Source organism: Psammomys obesus, unplaced genomic scaffold (genome assembly GCF_907164565.1).
Source record: "Psammomys obesus unplaced genomic scaffold, mPsaObe1.curated_primary_1811, whole genome shotgun sequence".
NCBI classification, from domain to species: Eukaryota; Metazoa; Chordata; class Mammalia; order Rodentia; family Muridae; genus Psammomys; species Psammomys obesus.
This window is the reverse complement of record NW_026590809.1, coordinates 8,669,312-8,687,931: the sequence shown is the minus strand read 5'-3', so window position 1 is coordinate 8,687,931 and position 18,620 is coordinate 8,669,312. Positions and strand designations below refer to the sequence as shown.

The 18,620-nt window shown below is 41.2% G+C and overlaps 1 protein-coding gene across 2 annotated transcripts in view; it reads right to left on the bottom strand.

Moving 5' to 3' along the window:
• Positions 1-18,620, bottom strand: part of Large1 (LARGE xylosyl- and glucuronyltransferase 1) — a 512,199-nt gene that overhangs the window by 223,075 nt on the left and 270,504 nt on the right. For both annotated transcript variants that reach the window (XM_055609116.1, XM_055609114.1), the window contains one exon: positions 7,468-7,639. In XM_055609116.1, the coding sequence (XP_055465091.1) occupies positions 7,468-7,639 (172 nt within the window). The remainder of the gene's footprint in view (positions 1-7,467; positions 7,640-18,620) is intronic.

Below are 18,620 nucleotides of genomic sequence, written 5' to 3'. Positions count from 1 at the left end.
TGGTCTGAAAAAAATGTACCGTGTGAAAACAAACAACATATGATTGAGGCTAGCCATATTTGTTTGAAAGTCCCCTTGTACCCTGTGGCAACATGTTCTTCTTCAAGAGGAGGTATTGTCCTTGGGTCAGAACACCATCTCTATTATTCAGCAAGGCTTTCTTCCAAAAGCCTCAAATTACGGGCACACATCTATTATTTATCCCCTCAGAACATCTTCCTACAACATCTACTGCGGTCAGATCCTACGTCCAGTTTAACTTGCAGTTAGCTCCAGTACTCAGGACCCCCAGCCACACTAGATCTAACCCCCATCTCCAGATTGGTAGATGCCCCCTCCATTACCCCAGTGGGAGTCCTACAGGCGTGACACAAAGTGACAGAGTGCAGGCTCTAAAGCTGAAGAGTTTAGAGTCAGCTTTTCCACATAATAGCTGTCTGGACAAGAATAGCAATGTACATTGTGCTCAGGCCCAGTTTACTGAACTTTGAAATAAATAAAGCTTCTAGCTTTGTTCCTGAAACAGAAGTACTGAATAAACAATATTCAATTCCCCTTTGCTTCATAAATACTCATCTCTCTGCCCATCTCCTTGACTCTCCATGCTTAAGTCCAGTTGGCCATTGAAAAATTTTCAGGACTCACAACAAAGTCTTGACCTTCCCTTTGACCTCTCTCACCCTCACCCCATCCTAGTGTCATGCCACTCATGACACTGCACTGGCCCAGCCACCTTGGATCATCTTCCACCTTATTGTCTGGCTCCCTGGAATTCTGACCTCCAGAATTCTGACCTCCCTGGAATTCTGGTCTAAAGTGGAAACTTGTGGCTCTCCACCTGCTGTACCCGGGATGAAGCTCACATCATGGCCCAGTAGGAATACGGAAAGTCTCCTAAATGTTTTTCTTGCTCCCTTCTACTATGCACAGCAAGTATGATTGATTCAAATAGAAGGCAGATCAAGTCACAGCACTGAGTCTCTGCCAACAGATCTCTAAACCGCTGTAAGCAGAGGCAACATCTCATTGTCCTAGATAGGTCACTTACTGAAAGCAGTTTGTGCCTGATGCCCCTTGTGCTCAAACAGTAGCCTACTCTTCTTCTAGACACACCTACTTTCTCACTTGTTCTGCCATCTTTTTCAGGTATTTGCTTAAATGTCAGCTTTTCTGTGAGAACCCTCCCAACTATCCTGTCTGCATATTAACCACCCAGTCACAGAATCCATTCCTCCTTTCTGTCACTTTCCCTAACACACTAATCACAGTCTAATACACTATATGTCTGACTTATTAATTTTTTGCCTGACTACACCTACATATAAACTTCCAGAAGTGAAGCTTGGGTCCTTATATTCTCACAACATTCCCAACTGCAAAAATCTATTTGGCAATTAGAAGAACATATTATTGAATGGGAAGTTCAAGATTTTGTCCATCAACAGTTTGTTACTTGATTTTACCTTGCGCATATTTGCATTATATGACTTAAAAGAAGAAAAGATTTACTTTGGTTCATTTTCAAAGATTTAGTTTGTGGTCACTTAGTGCTCTTTCTGTAGGCCTAGGGTGAGGCAGAAAATCATGGCAAAAAGTGCTAGACAGAACTCATTTCATGGTAGCCAGGAAGTAGAGAGAGATAGGAAAGGGCTGGGATGGGGTGAATCTTTAAAATCCATGCTACCAGCAACTGAATTCCCCAACAAAGCCTTACCTTCTGTAGCCTCCACCATCTCCTCAAACAGTACTACTAGTTGGGGAACACTTCAACGCACAAGCCTATGGGAGATGATTACAGTTATGACAAATGCACTGTCTGATTCTGTTGCTCAGGGTTAATGGCTCTGGAAACCCTCCAGTGGCCAACACAGGCCGTGTGAGGGTGCAGCCTGCTTAAGTAAACAGGAAGGGACTTGGTATTGGGGAGAAGCAGAAGCCAAAAGATACAGGACATCTCTCAAAAGAAGAGCCGAGGAGAGGACTGAGTTTTTAGTTGATTTTCTGTAGAATGAAGTTAAGTAGAGGAATATTCTACACCACCAGCAATGTGGCCAGCTAGCTGTCCCTCAACAGACAAAGATGGACAAGGCCACCCAATCTGTTTCAATTGAATGAAGTGTCACTGACTTGATGAAATGGGCACTCTCCCCTGTGGATCACAGCATTCTATATTCCTAGGGTGTCCTTGCTTAGAACCTTCCTTAGTTCCAACTTAGAAAGAAATAAAAGAACAAAAACATTGATATATGAGGAACAGAAAAACTTGCTTATTTTATTTTTACTTCTGTATTTCCTCAGGAAAAAAATATGAGAGGGGGACATGGGGAAAAACTCATATTTCATACTCCCTACAGGTGAAAAAAAGATGCAGTACAGTTTGGCCTATTGGGAAGAGCTCTCTGAAGGCAGGTGCCTGGTTCTGAGTTGCTTTAAGGACAGTGGTTCTCAACCTGTGGGCCATGATCCCTTTGTGGTCAAGTGACTTTTTCACAGGGTGGCATATCAGATATGAAGTAACAAAAAAAAAATAATTTTATGCTTGGAGGTTACAGCATGAGGAATTGTATTAAAATGTTTCATTAGGAAGATTGACAGTCACTGCTTTAGGGAACAGGGGCATCTAATAGATTCCTCTGTATGGCAGGGGACCAAGTAATGCTGGAAATAAACTAATCAAAGAATGGACAGACATAATATAGTCCATTAACTCAGCTCAACTCAGTCCTTATCCCTGTTCTGAACTGGAACAAGCACTCTGGTATGGATGCCCCCAGGTTCTCCAGTTCTGAAATCTCCACTATTAGTAGGAGGCACAAGAGCCCCAGTGCGTTTCTTTCCTTCCAGCACTCTTGGCTGCACTACTTTGAGTAACTACCACTTGCGTAAGTAACCGTGAGCTCTCAGCTGCGAGCACTTGGCAGCTGGTGGACTCCTGCTCTATTTTCTGAGTTCTACTTCTTTAAGGGTGACACAAAGCTCCTGATGTGGGTGGGTCGAGGCTGTTGGGAGGCTGAGATGAAAGTTAGCACAGCACAGATTTTTTTCAGTGAGGAATTTGAAAGGGAGGGGCAGAAAGTCAGACTGTGAAGACCAGGTCCAAGGTAGTCTCCATGGAGTAGTACTCCAATGCATCCCCTTTTCTGTCAGCTAGGCCAAGCCAAGTGCACCCCAGCAGTGACGTCCAGCCATAGGCAACATAACTCTCTTCAACTCAGGCCGTCCTCAGAAACAGCTGTTGCCAGACAGTCTATGCTGTGGAAGCCTTAGGTTTTCTCTTCCAAAAGACAGGTGGTGGGCTTCTGTGGCACACAAGCACTCCTTCTATCGAATATCACAGTACAGCTACCACTTCCCTGCAAGAATCTTGAGCTTCTTTCCACCAGGACATATGACAACTCTCATTGTCCCGTTATTACTCAGAATCTTATTTCCAGAGCTGGGCACACAGCCTGGCACCCAGTAGGGATGCAATAATGCCCGCAGAATAAATGCACCATTAAACACTGAACATCAGCATAAAAACACAGATAAAATCACACACAATTAAAGAGGAATTGTCCCCAGATGAGTTCAGTATGGTTTTGAAAGGAGGAACAAACAAAACTGACTGTGGCATTTGAAAAGAGCAATTAACAGGAGCCAAGGTGCATACCTTTTCTGAGTTTGGTCATGAGTAAAACCCTATACCCCTGCAAACTTAATCAGAAAATACAAAGATGGAGCCTAGCAAGCTGGGAAGAAGAGGAGGGACAGACACACATGTTTTCTGCTTTCCCAGTTCTGCCAAATGATCTCTTTCTAGTGTCATTATTGAACCACATAAATACATTTTCATCTTGATAAGGGAGCATCTGAGGGGTCACTATGTCATCCTCATGCTTTGCCAAGTACTTTGTTCAATTAGCAATGAGCTATGAAGCCCTCAGGAGGAGCAGGCAGTGACCGCAGTAGAGAAGGAATCTACTCTCTGTCACAAGAGAGATAGAGATAGAGAGAGAAAAAAAATAGTAGGAATAACCCATGATTAATGAGAACACTGTGATTTAAAGTCACAGAGTGTTGGTCCACCCTCCAAACAGCTAAGAGAAGAGGCAGAGAGATTTTAAAAATAGAAGCCAGAGTGCAACTCAAGAAAGAATATAACTAAGAAAAAAAAAAAAGACATTAATTTCTCTCGCATTGGAGTTGGCCATGGTGTGTATAAACTTTAAAAAGCAGGTAAGGTTAAGGAAAACTTTCAGGCAGGTGCTATTAGAAGAGTCCAATTCTATGCTAATATGATGTTTCTCTCATGTGCACCACTCAAATGTACACATCAGACTCATGACCTGACCTTAGACAGTCTCATATACTTTGAAGTAATGATGATAGCTCAAAATACTTCTAAGAAGAGCATCTGGGGAAATGGCTCAGTGGATAAGAACACCTGCTCTATAAGCATGAGGACTTAAGTTCAAATCCTCAGCATCAAAATAAAAAGACAGGCATAAATGCATATACCTGTACTTCAGCATTGAGGGGATTAGCGATTGCTGGCCAGATATCCTAACAGAAACAGCAAGCTTCAGGAAACAAAACAAAACAAAACAAAACAAAAACCAAAGTTTTCTTAAGGCAGTAAAGTGGAAAATGATAAAAGAAAACAAAAACATCCATTGTCCTGCTGTGAACGTCACTACTGCATGCACAGGAATGCCTATCTGCACACTCATGTATATATATCTCATACATGTATGAAAATAATAAACCAGATTGGAAGAACAATGTTACAAATCCATCCTTACATACATACATGCTTAAAATAATAATCCACGGTACTAGTGGCAGCAAGAGTCAAAAAGCATTTCAAACACTCCATAATCAATAGCCTTTACTATTGTCTCCCAGGAGTTCTCAGCAATCAAAGCATCATTTGCTTAAAAAGAAGAAAGAAGGAAGAAGAAAAAGAAGAAAAGAAGAGAAGAAGAAAAAAGAAGAGGAGAAGGATGATGAGAAGGAAGAGGAGAAGAAGGAGGAGGAGAAGGGGAAGAAGAAGGAAAAGAAAAAGAAGAAGCATGCTAAATGCACATCTGTACATAAACATATCAATATGTGGGAACTAAAATGGGAGAATCAAGTTGGGAGGAAGGAAGGGAATGAGGGAGAGAATACAGAAAGATACAGTAAAAATCAAAGGCCATTTGAAGGGTAGTGTGGAAACCCAAGATAGTAGAAGCTTCCTAAAATATATGAATCTAACTATTAGGGTAGACAGAACTCCAACTAGCCATCTTTTGTCACCAAATGAAGCTTGCAGTATCAGGAATTGGTTACATTTAATTGAGTTGTTGACCAAAGGTGTCTCATGGGAACCCCCAAACAACCCAGGCTGTTGTCTAGACCTATAGGCTGCGCTCCACAAACTGACAGCTAGACTCTACTAAATACTTACATAACTCATTGAACATGGAGAAGTTGAGCTGGTGCTTATACAGAGCCTTCACCCCAACAGACTAGTGTATTTAGTACAGTAAGGTACTCCACATACTACCTAATGAGAAATGTAAACACCAACCCAGCTATAAACGCTTCAGTTAAGAATGGTGGACTGTTTTGAAATAATGCTACTGAAATGGTGGCACAACGCTTGTGGGAATAACCAACCTAATTTATGTTTAATTTGATTTAAGGTCTCACCCATGAGACTGAACCCATAGCTGATGCTGCTTGGGTATCTACGAACCTGAGACTAGATAGGCCAGGGACTGAGGGTAAAATTAAATAGTACTGTTCTACTAAGAGAAAAACGCATTAAAGTGACTCCTGCTGACATTCTGCTACTCATTGATCAGTGCCTTACTCAGCCATCATTTGAGAAGCTTCCTCCTGTAGCAGAAGGGAACAAAAATATGTATATAGAGAGACCAACAATGACACAAAATGCAGAGAATGAGAGACTTGGGAACACTCATCCCTAAATGGGATGTCTCTATCCAATTCCATCCCTCAGGGCTCAGAGAACACTGCAGAAGAGGACGGGAAAAGAATATAAGAGCCCGAGGGGAGGGACGGAGGACAAAGGGAAACAACACCCTCTAAATCAACAAGATGGACTCACATATGAGTTCAGAGACCAGGGCAGCATGCGCAGGATCTAGAACAGATGAAGTGGACACATGCTCTGCCCATAATCCAGAAGGTACTTCTGATGGATAACTACTCGCAAATGTAAACTTTGTTTTCTCCAAGGGAGTCTCACTGGGGAAACAAACTACTCCTAAGGGTGGGCTGCATGCCGAGCACTAGACGGCCAACAGAAAACAAACTCAATGGAGGTTCCTTTTCTCTTAATATTGTATCAGGCTTTGATTTGTTCATTAGTGTGTTTTTATCTTTTTAATTTTACTTTATTTACTATGGCTTCCAGTTTTGTCTTTTTATGGAATTCCTGAGTTTGTGAACAATTGGGTCTCTGCATCTGTATCGGTACTTTATGTAGTTCCTGGGCTCTTTTCTTTTTGTATGTTTGTATAGCCCTATTCTAATGTGTTAGTTTTTGTTTTATCTTATTGTACTATATTTTATTTTAATATTGTCCCTTAGAAGCCTGTTTTTCAGTCAAAGACAAAAAGTGGGGTGGATCTGGATAGAAGGGCAGATGCGAAAAACTGTAATCAGGACACATTATATAAGAAAAAAATCTGTTCTCAATAAAAGGAAAAGGAAAATTTAAAAATATACATATGAAAAAAGGTATATCTACACTTTGTCATGTAATAAAAATAAATATAGTTGATTATTTGCTGACTATGAAGTTTCATTAACTGGGTTTTCCTATGAACATGTATCCAATCTCTTCAGTTCCTAAAGAAATACAAATTTCAGTTTTACTTTAACTTTTTGCTTGTTTGTTTTGTTTTGCTTTTCAAAACAGGGTTTGTATGTATAGCCTTGGCTATCCTGGAACTCACTCTGTAGACCAGGCTGGCCTCACACTGACAGAGATCGACCTATCTCTGCCTCCTGAGTGCAGGGATTAAAGGCGTGTGCGGCCACCATCTGGCTACTTTAACTTTTTTGAAATTACAGTAGAGTTGACTTTTACATTTGTGATTTCTAATTGATATTATCCTTAAGCTCATGTCCGTTCTCAGATGTAAGGCTGGGGTATGGCTCAGTGGTAGCATGCTTGCCTGGCTCATGCAGGGCTCTAAGTTAACCCCTAGGACCACATTGAAAACAAGCACTGGGTGAGAAGATGCCTCATTGAGTTATCCTGAGTTAACTCCTGCCATTCAAGGAGGAAGGAGAGCACTGACCCTCAAACTTTGTACTGACCTTCACATGTACAGCAATGCATGTACATCTGTGGACACATTCACGCGCATGCGTACACACACACACACACACACACACACACACACACACACCCTGATAATAAATAAAATAGATTTAAAAAGTCATCACGGTTATCTTATTAACTCCTACCTTTGAACTTATGGAACACGGCCCACAGCTCTGCAATGTCAGTTGCAAAGGTAATGTCAGTGTCTAGGACAATGACTCTCTCAAGGTTGGCAGGTAGAGTCTTGGTCAGTACCAGCTTCATCAGGCCATAAATCCCAGAGTAATGTTTGTTGGGGATCCAGGATACTTCAGACTGGGCAGGACAGAACAGAGAGTAAGAGAGAGAGAGAGTGAGTTGGTAAAATAAGAAAAGGAAAAAAGAATCACCACATGGATTCTTTGTTTAAACATTATAAACCATGCTGAGACAGAAATAAAATCCAATACATAACTGTTAAATAAATTAAAGATTTGTTCATTGGGTTTTAATACATCTGGTTCTTTTGGGAATAAAAATGTATTTAGATCCAGATAGGCCTAAAATACTAATTGTAAAGTAATCATTAAATGCAAATTCTATGTTGAGAGTTTGAAAACAAGCTTTATTTCTATTAGAGAAATTACATGGGCCCATGTAAGTAGGTGGAAAAAAATGAATTTAAAAATGTAGTACCTCACTGTTCATAGGTAAAATTATTTCTATAATTCCTTAAACTTATGTGCCATCAAAGATCACTATACCTCATGGTATTTTTTACTGTTTACACTTATCTCTATTTTAAAGTTATAGTGAGCTAAGTGGTTATCAGTGCCTTCTCAAGGAAATGATGACCTGATCAGCATCTGTGTAATGCTGGTCATCTGATAGTAATGGAAGACAGACCTACATCAATTACCTCAGGGCTGCAGGGCTCACATGACAGAAAAAACAAACAAACAACAACAAAAAACAGTCAGGGTCTCATAGGTAAGTAACAGCTGCAAGGCACACACTTTCATAAAACTTGCTATCAAAACCCTGGGCCCAAAACTATACAAAAAAAAACTATAAAAAAAAATCCTCATCTATGTAGGTCATTTATGAAGATCACTGTGGAAGGAAAGGTATGGAGCATGTGTGTGGAGGGGTTCCATGTAACCTATGTCCCACATTTTAACTTCAACAGATTAACACCTTCTAATGAAGATGGAGCCGCCACCTTAGAATTCCAGACAATATTCATCTCCTTTGTCTTTATAGCTCCATTTAGAAGATGCTGATCTTTAAGAAAGTATGTAAGAGTTGGGTGTGGTTAACTCTCACATATAATCATAGAACCTGGAGGCAGAGACATGAAGACTGCTGAGAGATTAAGGTTAGTGTGGCCTCCTAGGTGAGAGCCGTATCTCATTGCCACTCTAGTCACAATAGCTAGAAAATTTAAACAACCTAAATGGCCTTTAATTGACAGATGGATAATGAAAATGTGGTATAGATACATCATGAAATTATATTCAGATGTAAAGAAAAATGAAATTACAAAATTGATAGGTTAAATAGAGCTAGAAAAACATATACTAAATAAGTCACCCAAACCCAGAACAACAAATGTCGCATGTTCTTAGACATCATAGGGTCCTAGCTCCAAGTCTTCAGTGGTAGGTGTATTACCACTACAGAAAGCAGGGTCATAAAAAGAAACCAGGTTGTGAGGATACGGGGCCATGGAAAGGACTCCAATTAGGGAGGTCAGTGCAGAAGGAAAAGGAGGGTAATACAACAGTAAGAATGTCTAAAAGGAGTCATAATGTATACAAGTCTATGTATATTTCATATGCATACATAGTTTAAATGAAATTTTTTTTTCTGGTCTGACAATGCTCCCTCCCAGATCCATAGACTATCTTAACAAAAAACCAACACCAGGTATGAGAGGATCCCATTTGGCGCACTGAAGAAACTCCCCAAACATTATGGGCTGCTTTTGCTGTTGTTGTTCTTGATTGTTCCTCAGGGATGAACGTAAGTACGTATTGCTGAAGACACCACACGCTTTAGACACAGAACCAGGAGTATCTGAGCTGGATCTAATCTGAAAGCATCTTCCCATAGGTCTAATTTTTAATTGCATCAAAAGGTACCATACAAACTTCCAAGGGACAGAAGCAACCAATAGTCCTATCTAGTTACAGCACCTCTGAATTACAACAGTGACCGCCATGGCACAATACCCAAGGAGTGCAACAGCGCCATGAGTACCCATCTCACAGGGACGAAGACTCTGCTCAGACTCTGTCACCTTGAACACAGGAGCGCAGGACTGGGCTCTGTTGACACAGAGGGTATTTAATTTAATCTGTCTGAGCCTAGGCTCCTTTTTCTGTAAAATGGAGATGGTTCCAGACGCTTGTCAAAATTGAAGGAGATAACGGGTGGATTATAGTGACAGAGCACTTGTCTAGTATGCAGGAGCCTAAAATAAACAAACAAATAAGTAAAGGGACTCAAATTAGTTTCTGGCACACAAAAGATGCACAGCAATTATGAGCTTTTGCCCTTCTTCCTGATTCATTTCCCTCAGACCAGTACTTACAGAGCTATGCCTCGTGCGTGTGTGTGTGTGTGTGTGTGTGTGTGTGTGTGCACCTGTGCATGTGTGTGTGTTGTGGGGTGGTGTTAACATACATTCATCTCTGTGGAAGGCAGAGGTCCACCTCAGGTGTCATTCTTCAGGCAACATCTACCTTCTTTTTTGTGGCAGGAATTCTTACTTAACCTGGAATTTCCCGATTGCATGAGGCTGGCTTGTCAGTGAACCCAGGGATCTACCTTCCCTCTACGTCCTCAGCACTAAGACTGCAACGAAGCACCAAGAGATCAGCGTTTTAGGATGTGGGTTCTGGGCATCTATCCCAGGGTCAAGTGGTTCGAAAGGAAACACTTTAGCAACTGAGCTGCCCAACCTTATGTCTCTGCACATGCATTGTGTCACGGGTCACGAAGCACCTAACACAGGTGTATATAAGTACGTACACCCTGGAGCTGCGCAGTCAGCTAAACCCCCTTTCAAGATTTATTACCATTATCTAACTGCTTTTCATGGATTCTCTAAACTTCCATCATGGATAAAATACACTTCCTACTAAACACTGACTTCATGGGTAGAAACAAACACCACACCAAACTGAGAACTTGAAGGACAAATCTACAGTCAAAAGGACTAGTGCTTGCAATGTTGGCAGAATTAAAGGCAGTCATTGCTACTTGGGAGAGGACAAGGAAGGGGAGAGTTAGTTACCCCCTTGTGATGTGCAGTGCCAGGCTGGCAGCTGCTAGGATCCAGAAAAGGTTGCTAGGCTGCCTAAATCCAATTGAGGGGAAGAGCATACCTGTGGCAAATCATAGGGCTGGATCTGGGACACCCATCTCATTCTTTTTCTCCTCTAGTCCTCCAGTTACTTGGTAGGCCTCCCTCAGGAAGAAAACAGTAGGTAAATAAAGCAGAGAAGGAGAAAGTATCAGAAGGACCTGGAGGGGCATGTCTAATACATTGAGCATAGCCACTGTGTTAACGGCGTCAGAAATTAAACACTGGTCAGAGGAAAGCATATCACCTTTTAGATCACAGGGGCAAAATGCAAAGCTAAGTCAGGTGAATGGAGAACAGGAGGACAGTGGCCATCCACCATGCCCAACCCCACTCCACACAGCCATGATGCAAACCTACAGTTAGAATCTTCCCAGCTAGGTATCATCTTAAGATCTGAGGTCTCAGCAAGCCATTCCCTCCAATGTGCCTTACAAAAATCTTCTTCTCCCTGATGGGGGGGGGGCGGTGTATAGCTTTGCCAGGCCACAGAGGAAGACAATGCAACCAGTCCTGATGAGACCTGATAGTCTAGGGTCAAATAGAAGGGGAGGACAAGCTCCCTATCGGTGGAGTAGGGGAGGGGCATGAGAGGAGAAGAGGGAGGGAGGGTGGGATTGGGAGGAGATGAGGGAGGGGGACACAGCTTGGATACAAATTGAATAAATTGTAATAAATGATACTAATAAATGAAATAAAATAAAACCTTCCTCATATAAGCCCTGACCTTTGGAACTTAGCTCCATTTCTTTCCTCCCCAGAGACTCTGCCTGAACTGAAGCCTGGCAGTCAGAACTCCATGCTGCATAGCTGTGCTGTTTAACCAGGCCTTTGATTAACTTATCCATCTATTTTGGTAACTATCAAAGCAGGAGAGCTTGGAGAAGACTGAGAACCAGAGTGTTGGGTTAAGCCATCTCATTAGATTGCCCTGACTCTCCGTTCTATTTTTAACATAGATGTGAGACACTTGGATGCATCACAAAACTGTGAGACCACGGGAATAAATTAATCTCCACATGAGCCCGGGCCTGAACGTCGCCCCAAGTGCCCAATTTAACTCATAATCAATTAAGTCCGAGTGTTCAACTGGAGGTAAAGAAGGCATATGAATGAGTTTGTATTTAGAAAACAAAAACACAGAAAAGGAGAGAAAAATGAAGGAATCCTTGGGGAAAAGAATGTGAGGTAGGTGAAGCAGAGACATATATTAATAAGCTCATTTCAGAACTTGCATGGCTCTACTGCTCTCCCCACCCCCCCTTTGTACTTTTCCTTCCTTGAAAGCCACTGTCATCTAGGAAGCACCTCCTCTCTGCCTCAGGCTCCTGAAGATAGCTACCTCATTCCCCCATGCACAGCACTCTAACACATTGTGTTTAATTTCCCATGTCTGCCTCTTGCATTTCACTGAAATTCCCTGAGGCTGAGAAAAATGTCTTTTTTCACTCTGTAATATCCCACATGATCAATGCTCAAGAATAGCTTGATGAATGTGAATAACCTTAGTTTTGCCTATGTCTGGCTTCATGGTCTCTAGATAGAGAAAGGAGATCAACCCTATGGAACCACTCATCCCAAAGTATCCAACAGAGACAGGAACGCCTGCCAGAGCCACACCCCACAGTGGTTAATATGCTAAAGGGTCCACATAATTAAAAAGATAATAAAGATTAAGTTAACCTCAGTGTAATGGACAGAATAATATTTCTATGGTGGCTGTTAATAATTCTAAGCAGCATGACTGAGGCTTTAATTAGCAACCGTGCAATTTTGCCCAAGATTACAATCTATTACACATCCATAAGAGAGCAGAAGTAATCAGAGATTTCAGGTTCCTTCTCAAGTGGGAGAGAGAGAACAATGGCAGCTGAAACTCACCTTGTAGAAGCTCTGACATTATGTTACTCATTGGAACTAAAAAGAGTTTCCAGAAAGCTCTGTAGCTGACTCCTGGGTATACTAAACACTTAGTAACCCTGTAAATGTGACCCAGAAAACCCGATAGTGTAGTGATGAAAGCACTGGAATCTAAAGTAGAACTGTCAATTCATTTCCAAAAGTGATTAGTTCCAACCGAAGGAATGAGGGACTGTGGTGTGGCAGTCATGACGCCAAGTTTCTGGCCCTTGGCAGACTATACAGAGGCAGGTGGAGAAACTGGTTCAGCCAGGAAAAAAATGCCAGAGTATGAACGTTCTGGTGCTTATGCACCAGATACTTTATGCTCTACGTAAGTCTCCTAATGACAGTGAGGACAACAGAAGTGTCAATATTCATATTTACCAGGCAGCTATCTGTATTTGTGGGATTTATCTTTGCTATTAAAAAAGAATTTTAGGAGGTTGGGCAAATGGCTTAGACTAAAGAGCTGTACATATAATAAGCATGAAGACCTGTGTTTAATTGCCAAAACCCCTTGTCAAAAAGCCCAATGGGATGCCACACATCTATGAGGCAGATTAAAGAGACTCACTGAGGCTCAAGGCCTAGCCAGTTAGCTGAATCAATCAGCTCCAAACACAGTGAGAAACTGTCTCAAAGGAAGATGGGGAAATGACTGAGGAAGACCTTCAAAGTGGACTGTTGCCCTCCCCGACACATGCACACATTGCTTTACACACACAAATTTTTGGGACACCAAATGAGGCCCAAGTGCTGAGGAGAAGCCAGAAGCCAAGATCAGTGGTCTAGATATTTTATGAAACACACCCAACACAAGCAGCAACACCTATGGCTTTTGCATGCCAGAATTTGGGAACATGTTTGCCAGGTGGACTCCTTGTAAGGCTGTGCACAAGAAGGCAGTGGAATCTCCAGTTGATTTGGGCTGAAAGATCTGATCCGCTCACACAGTGATCCTGTCAGCCAGTGTGGTCCACACACACTGAGTGCTAACAGAAAGACTCTATTCCACAATACCTGGTCTACCCCAGAAGCTACACAAGTTTCAACGTGGTAGCTGGTTTTCTCAGAGTGCAGAGTCTGAGGGAAGAGATAGAAGCTCACATGTGTTCTATGAGCAGGCCTCAGAAGCAGCATGGTGCCATTTCTTTCACTATCAATCTAGCCACACAGGTGCAGTGTGTGAACGGCCTGGGTAAGGATATGGATACTTGATACTAGAGGGTTTACTGGGAACCATCTTGGAAATAAGCTCCCACATCTGTAATAACAGAATATAGCAAACTGTACTGGGATAAATGCTGAGTATGTACAGAGCAGCCAAATGGTAGGAAGATGATTAAAAGGGTGGGGCAGAAAAGAAGAGGGTTACAATTAGATGGCGATGTCTGCAGAAGATGAATTTTCAATTTGGTCTGCAAAAGTGAGTTGGAGGTAGAGTTTCTCAAATAGCAGAAAGAAAGAAGATAGAAGAGGTACCATTAGTGAAGACAAAGAAATATAAACAGACAGCCAAACATGTAAACACAGAATGTACACATGGCTGTATGTGTTAATATAAAGTATCTATCCTTGGATACTTTTCTAATATTTATGATTACTGTATGTGTACATGATGTTAGCAAATGTGCCAAAATGTGCCTGTGGATGTCAGAAGAGAATGTGTGAAGTCAGTCACATCTGTCAACTGATTGGAAGTGATAGAGGTACACATGGAAAGGGTAGAAAGTTATGTATGCCCTACTAAAGAGTATAGGGCAATAGGTTAGACAAATGGGAAAATAAAGGGGTTTTTATTAGATGATTCATTCTCATCTGTGTTTTTGGAATAGAAAATTTGCAGAGTAAATGATTTAAGAGTAGCAAAGGGAAACTACAAAAAAATGAGAAGGACCAAGAGGAGTTACTTATCTGGAAGAAGTGTACCAAAAATGTGTATTGCTGGGCTTATTCTAGATTCATTAGGTCTGGAGTTGGGCTCAAAAATCTGTAGTTTTCTGTCAGCATTGAAAATATTCTAAACTCCAAAGATACAATGTAATTAACTAAACAAAGAAGATCCCCAAACCAGCACTTCTCCATGTTTGATTGGCTGCTCTGCTCACACCGGGTCCCAATTAGCTCAGTGTTCAGAACAGGTCATTGACAGGTCTGAGCCACAGTGTCCCACTTAAACCTGAGAGTTGTCTGGAAGTACAGGGAGAGAAGATGTCCCTAAAGATTAGGAAACAGCTGCATTGAGACAGGCTCTGGAGTTGCTCCTACATCTCTTGTAACACCTGAAACTTAGAAATCCTGCTTGAATACAAGTAGCCTGTTTCAATACAGTTTTGGTGATGTTTTTAGAAACCAACATTGATTGCATGCCAAACTACATGGCTCATATCTTCCAACATTACCGTCTTCGGAAGGAACTTTGAAGAACCTCAAAGCTGGTCTTTACAGGTGACAAAGAATCAAGAGCGCCTTATTTAATGCATACTCACAGCCTAACTAAGACTTGCTTGTTTCCACATACGTTGCCACAGAAACCGACTAGTGAATCACCTTTTGTGAAGATGAATCCTGGAAGGATGGAAGTTTTCTCTCTCAGCCCCTCCTGTCTGTGCACGAAGACCCTTCCTCTCATCACATTTTGGTCTCAGAAGCATCTTCTGTTTAGATCTGTGGAGCTTGACAAGATGGCCACTGGGGCACTCACTGACTGCTTGTGCACTCTCCAACACTTCACATTCTAAAATGTAGCTCTGCTCAGCACCTGGGGTTCTGATTTGTGAACTGGACTGTTGCAGCCATTTAATTTCCTGAAATATTGCTACCTTCTCAACTAATAGATTTTTCAGTGCACTGAGGAGAAAATTACATTAGCTCCTGTATCATGTGGACTTAATATTTTTAGAAATCGCAGTTCTTAGTACAGTGCACACTGTTATTTATAAATGTATAGTTAAAACAGGGCTGCATACAGAGAGAACACTCTGCAAATACTTTCAAAGTGAACCAATGCAGTAACAGCAATTCTGGCTAAGAGGACCAGGACTCAGCTACGTTGCTGGAGCACTTGCCTAGCATGAAGGAAGCTCTAGGCTTGATGCCCGCCCAGCACCACACATACCAGGTGTGTATGATGGTGCATTCCTGAAATCCCAGCATTGGGAAAGCGGAAGCAGGAAGACCCAAAGTTCAAGGAAATCCTCAGTTACACAGTGAGGTTGAGGCCAGCCTTGGCTACAAGAGACCTCAAAAACAAACAAATGTCTAAAGAAACAAATCCATGGTTTTCAGAGTGACTTTTCTATCATAGATTCATTCATGCTTGTAAACAACGCTCTTGGATTCTGCCTTAAGGGAGAAGTGACAATTTTAGGAGACCTAAGAGTATTTTCTAAGACGTTTAGCACAGGAGATGGAGCTATGGTTCACTTGGAGGGGGTATGGAGCTTCTAAGACACAGTCTGTTTTTAAGTAAGATGCAGGTATTGACCAGTCTATATTAAAGCATATCGTTAATCAAAAGTGTGTAGGTGTCTCTGTGGATAGACCTGACCTGTGACCCGGAGGGAAGAGTGTGGTCAACAGAGAAAATGTATGTGTTAAATTGCCTACTCACAACATAAGCTTTAAGTTGTGCCCATAAAATATAGCTGCCCTCTGAACAAATAGATTATGTATAATACCTTGTGATTATATGTTTACTTCTCAATATATATACACACTTTAAAAATTATATTCAACTTTTGCTAAAAGTACTATGAATGAAGAAAATCATTCTGCAGTAAAGGCAAGGAAAAAAGATAAGGCCTTTGTTTCTCTGTTTCCATCAATGCATCCCATCACACACATTCTTAACAAGAGCACACTCTGTTTGTATTCAAATTGTTTGATATTAAAATCTTATGGCAGAAAGCAGTGGTTGAATTAGTGGAAAAACTAACTCCTTATGAAACATAAAATCATTTTGAAAAGAAGCTTAGAATTGATCTCTATTAGATCACATCACCACACCAACCTATCCCAAGGCAAGGAGATGAGGGAGAGTGAACACATATCCAAGTCAAAGCACTACAGAGGACTAAGTACGCTCGCCATTCTGGATTGGATCACAAAGCAGCTTCACCAGAAAGCACCTTTCTCTGACCTGGAATGTCTCTCACTCTTGCCCCAGATTATCCTTTTTTGGTATCCCTCAACTTACTCCACCAAGACCTACAGGTGAACTCTAGACATACAGTAGCATTAAGGGAGGTGAACCCTAAGTACCACTTGGTTAATTTCTGGTTGATTTAAAATTGTTTTCTTCTGCAAGTAATGGAAAAAGAAAACGTCTCTCATGTGGTAAAAAGTTTGGAAGTCTGAATTTCTACTGGCTAACAGACAACATGACCCTCTTCACTACTCACTCATTAAAGGAGGATGTCTTCATTTCACTTATACAAGACATCTAGCTAACATTAACCAAAAACTTATTATAATTTCAAAGCCTTGCTTTGACTACTTAGACTGTAGTTACACCAACATTCACCCTCCCTCCATACAGGCTCTTACCATCGATATGACTGTTGTCAAGGAAACCATATGTTGAAGATAACGAGCTGTCTAGGTGGAGAATTTACCATACTGAGAATACATAAGGGAAAAGAAAATAGCACCCTTAGAAAGTACAATAGTAAAAGCCAGCTGGGGATGCAGCTCAGAGATACAGCATTTTTCTAGAACATATGAAAGTCTTGATCCCATCTATAGCAGAAAACAGAAAAAAAAGTAGAATAACCACAGTACAATATGACAAAATAATTCCACTGTTCCTTCACTTCAATTTGAGTATTTGACTGATATAAGGACTTTCTAAAGACCTGATTCTTCAGACCATGGGATGACCCCATAGATAAAGATACTTGCTGCCATGGCCAAAGACCTGAATTCAGTCCCCCAGGCTCACATACTTAGGAGAGAACCAATCCAATTCCCAGTTTCTCCTATGACCGCCATAGCTATACAATGGAAAGGGTTCGCCTGCCCACAGACACTGATAGACAAATAAATAAACAAAAATGCTAAAAGGGTTCACTTAATTCAAGTAATTATCTAAACATTCATTGTGCTGCCCAATTTATTTAATAAGGAAAGAATAGCTAAGATGGACTGTTACTAGGTCTCAGGAGACCAAGTAATAACAACAACAACAAAAACAATATTATTGTATTTATTTGAACAATAAAGTCACATTTGCAAAATGTTTGCTGTGTAAGAGACACCATTGTAAAGCAATTTACAAATGTTACACTTCCCTCTATGCCATAATGCTGAAGCAGATGCCAAGGAAATCACACAATAATAAAGAACTATAGGATCTCAGTTTGAGAAGTCATATGTACTTCTTTGTGAATCTCTTGATACTTATGGAAACTACTCAAATGAGTAAAATACTCAAATACTCAAGTAAAATACTCAAATGAGCACTGGTAAGTAAACATAATAAATAAGTTCTTAGTACAGTTCTTGAGGTGGAGGTACAGACTAGAGATAGAAAATCAAACCAGAAAATATAAAGCGGCTGCCCTTCTCCCGCCCTCAACTCTTCCATAAGACTCCCTGTATTATGCCCAAAGTTTGGCTGTGAGTCTCAGCATCTGCATCAATCCACTATTGGGTGGAGCCTTTCAGAGGACCCTCTGTAGCAGGCTCCTATCCTGTTCCCTCTCTTCCACCACTTCTGGTGTCTATCCTCTTTGCCATTCTGAGTGAGATTTAAATATCCTCCCCTAGAGTCCTCCTTGTTGTTTAGCTTTTTTAGGTCTGTAGTTTTAGTATGGTGATCCTGTATTATATGGCTAAAATCTGCTTAAAAGTAAGTGCATACCATGCCCGTCTTTCTGTTTCTGGGTTATTACTTCACTAAGGATGATCTTTTTTAGTTCCATCCATTTGCCTGCAAATTTCATGATTTCCTTGTTCTTAATAGCAGAGTAGTACTCCACTGTGTAAATGTGCCACAATTTCTGTATCCATTCCTCGGTTGAGGGATATCTAGGCTGCTTACAG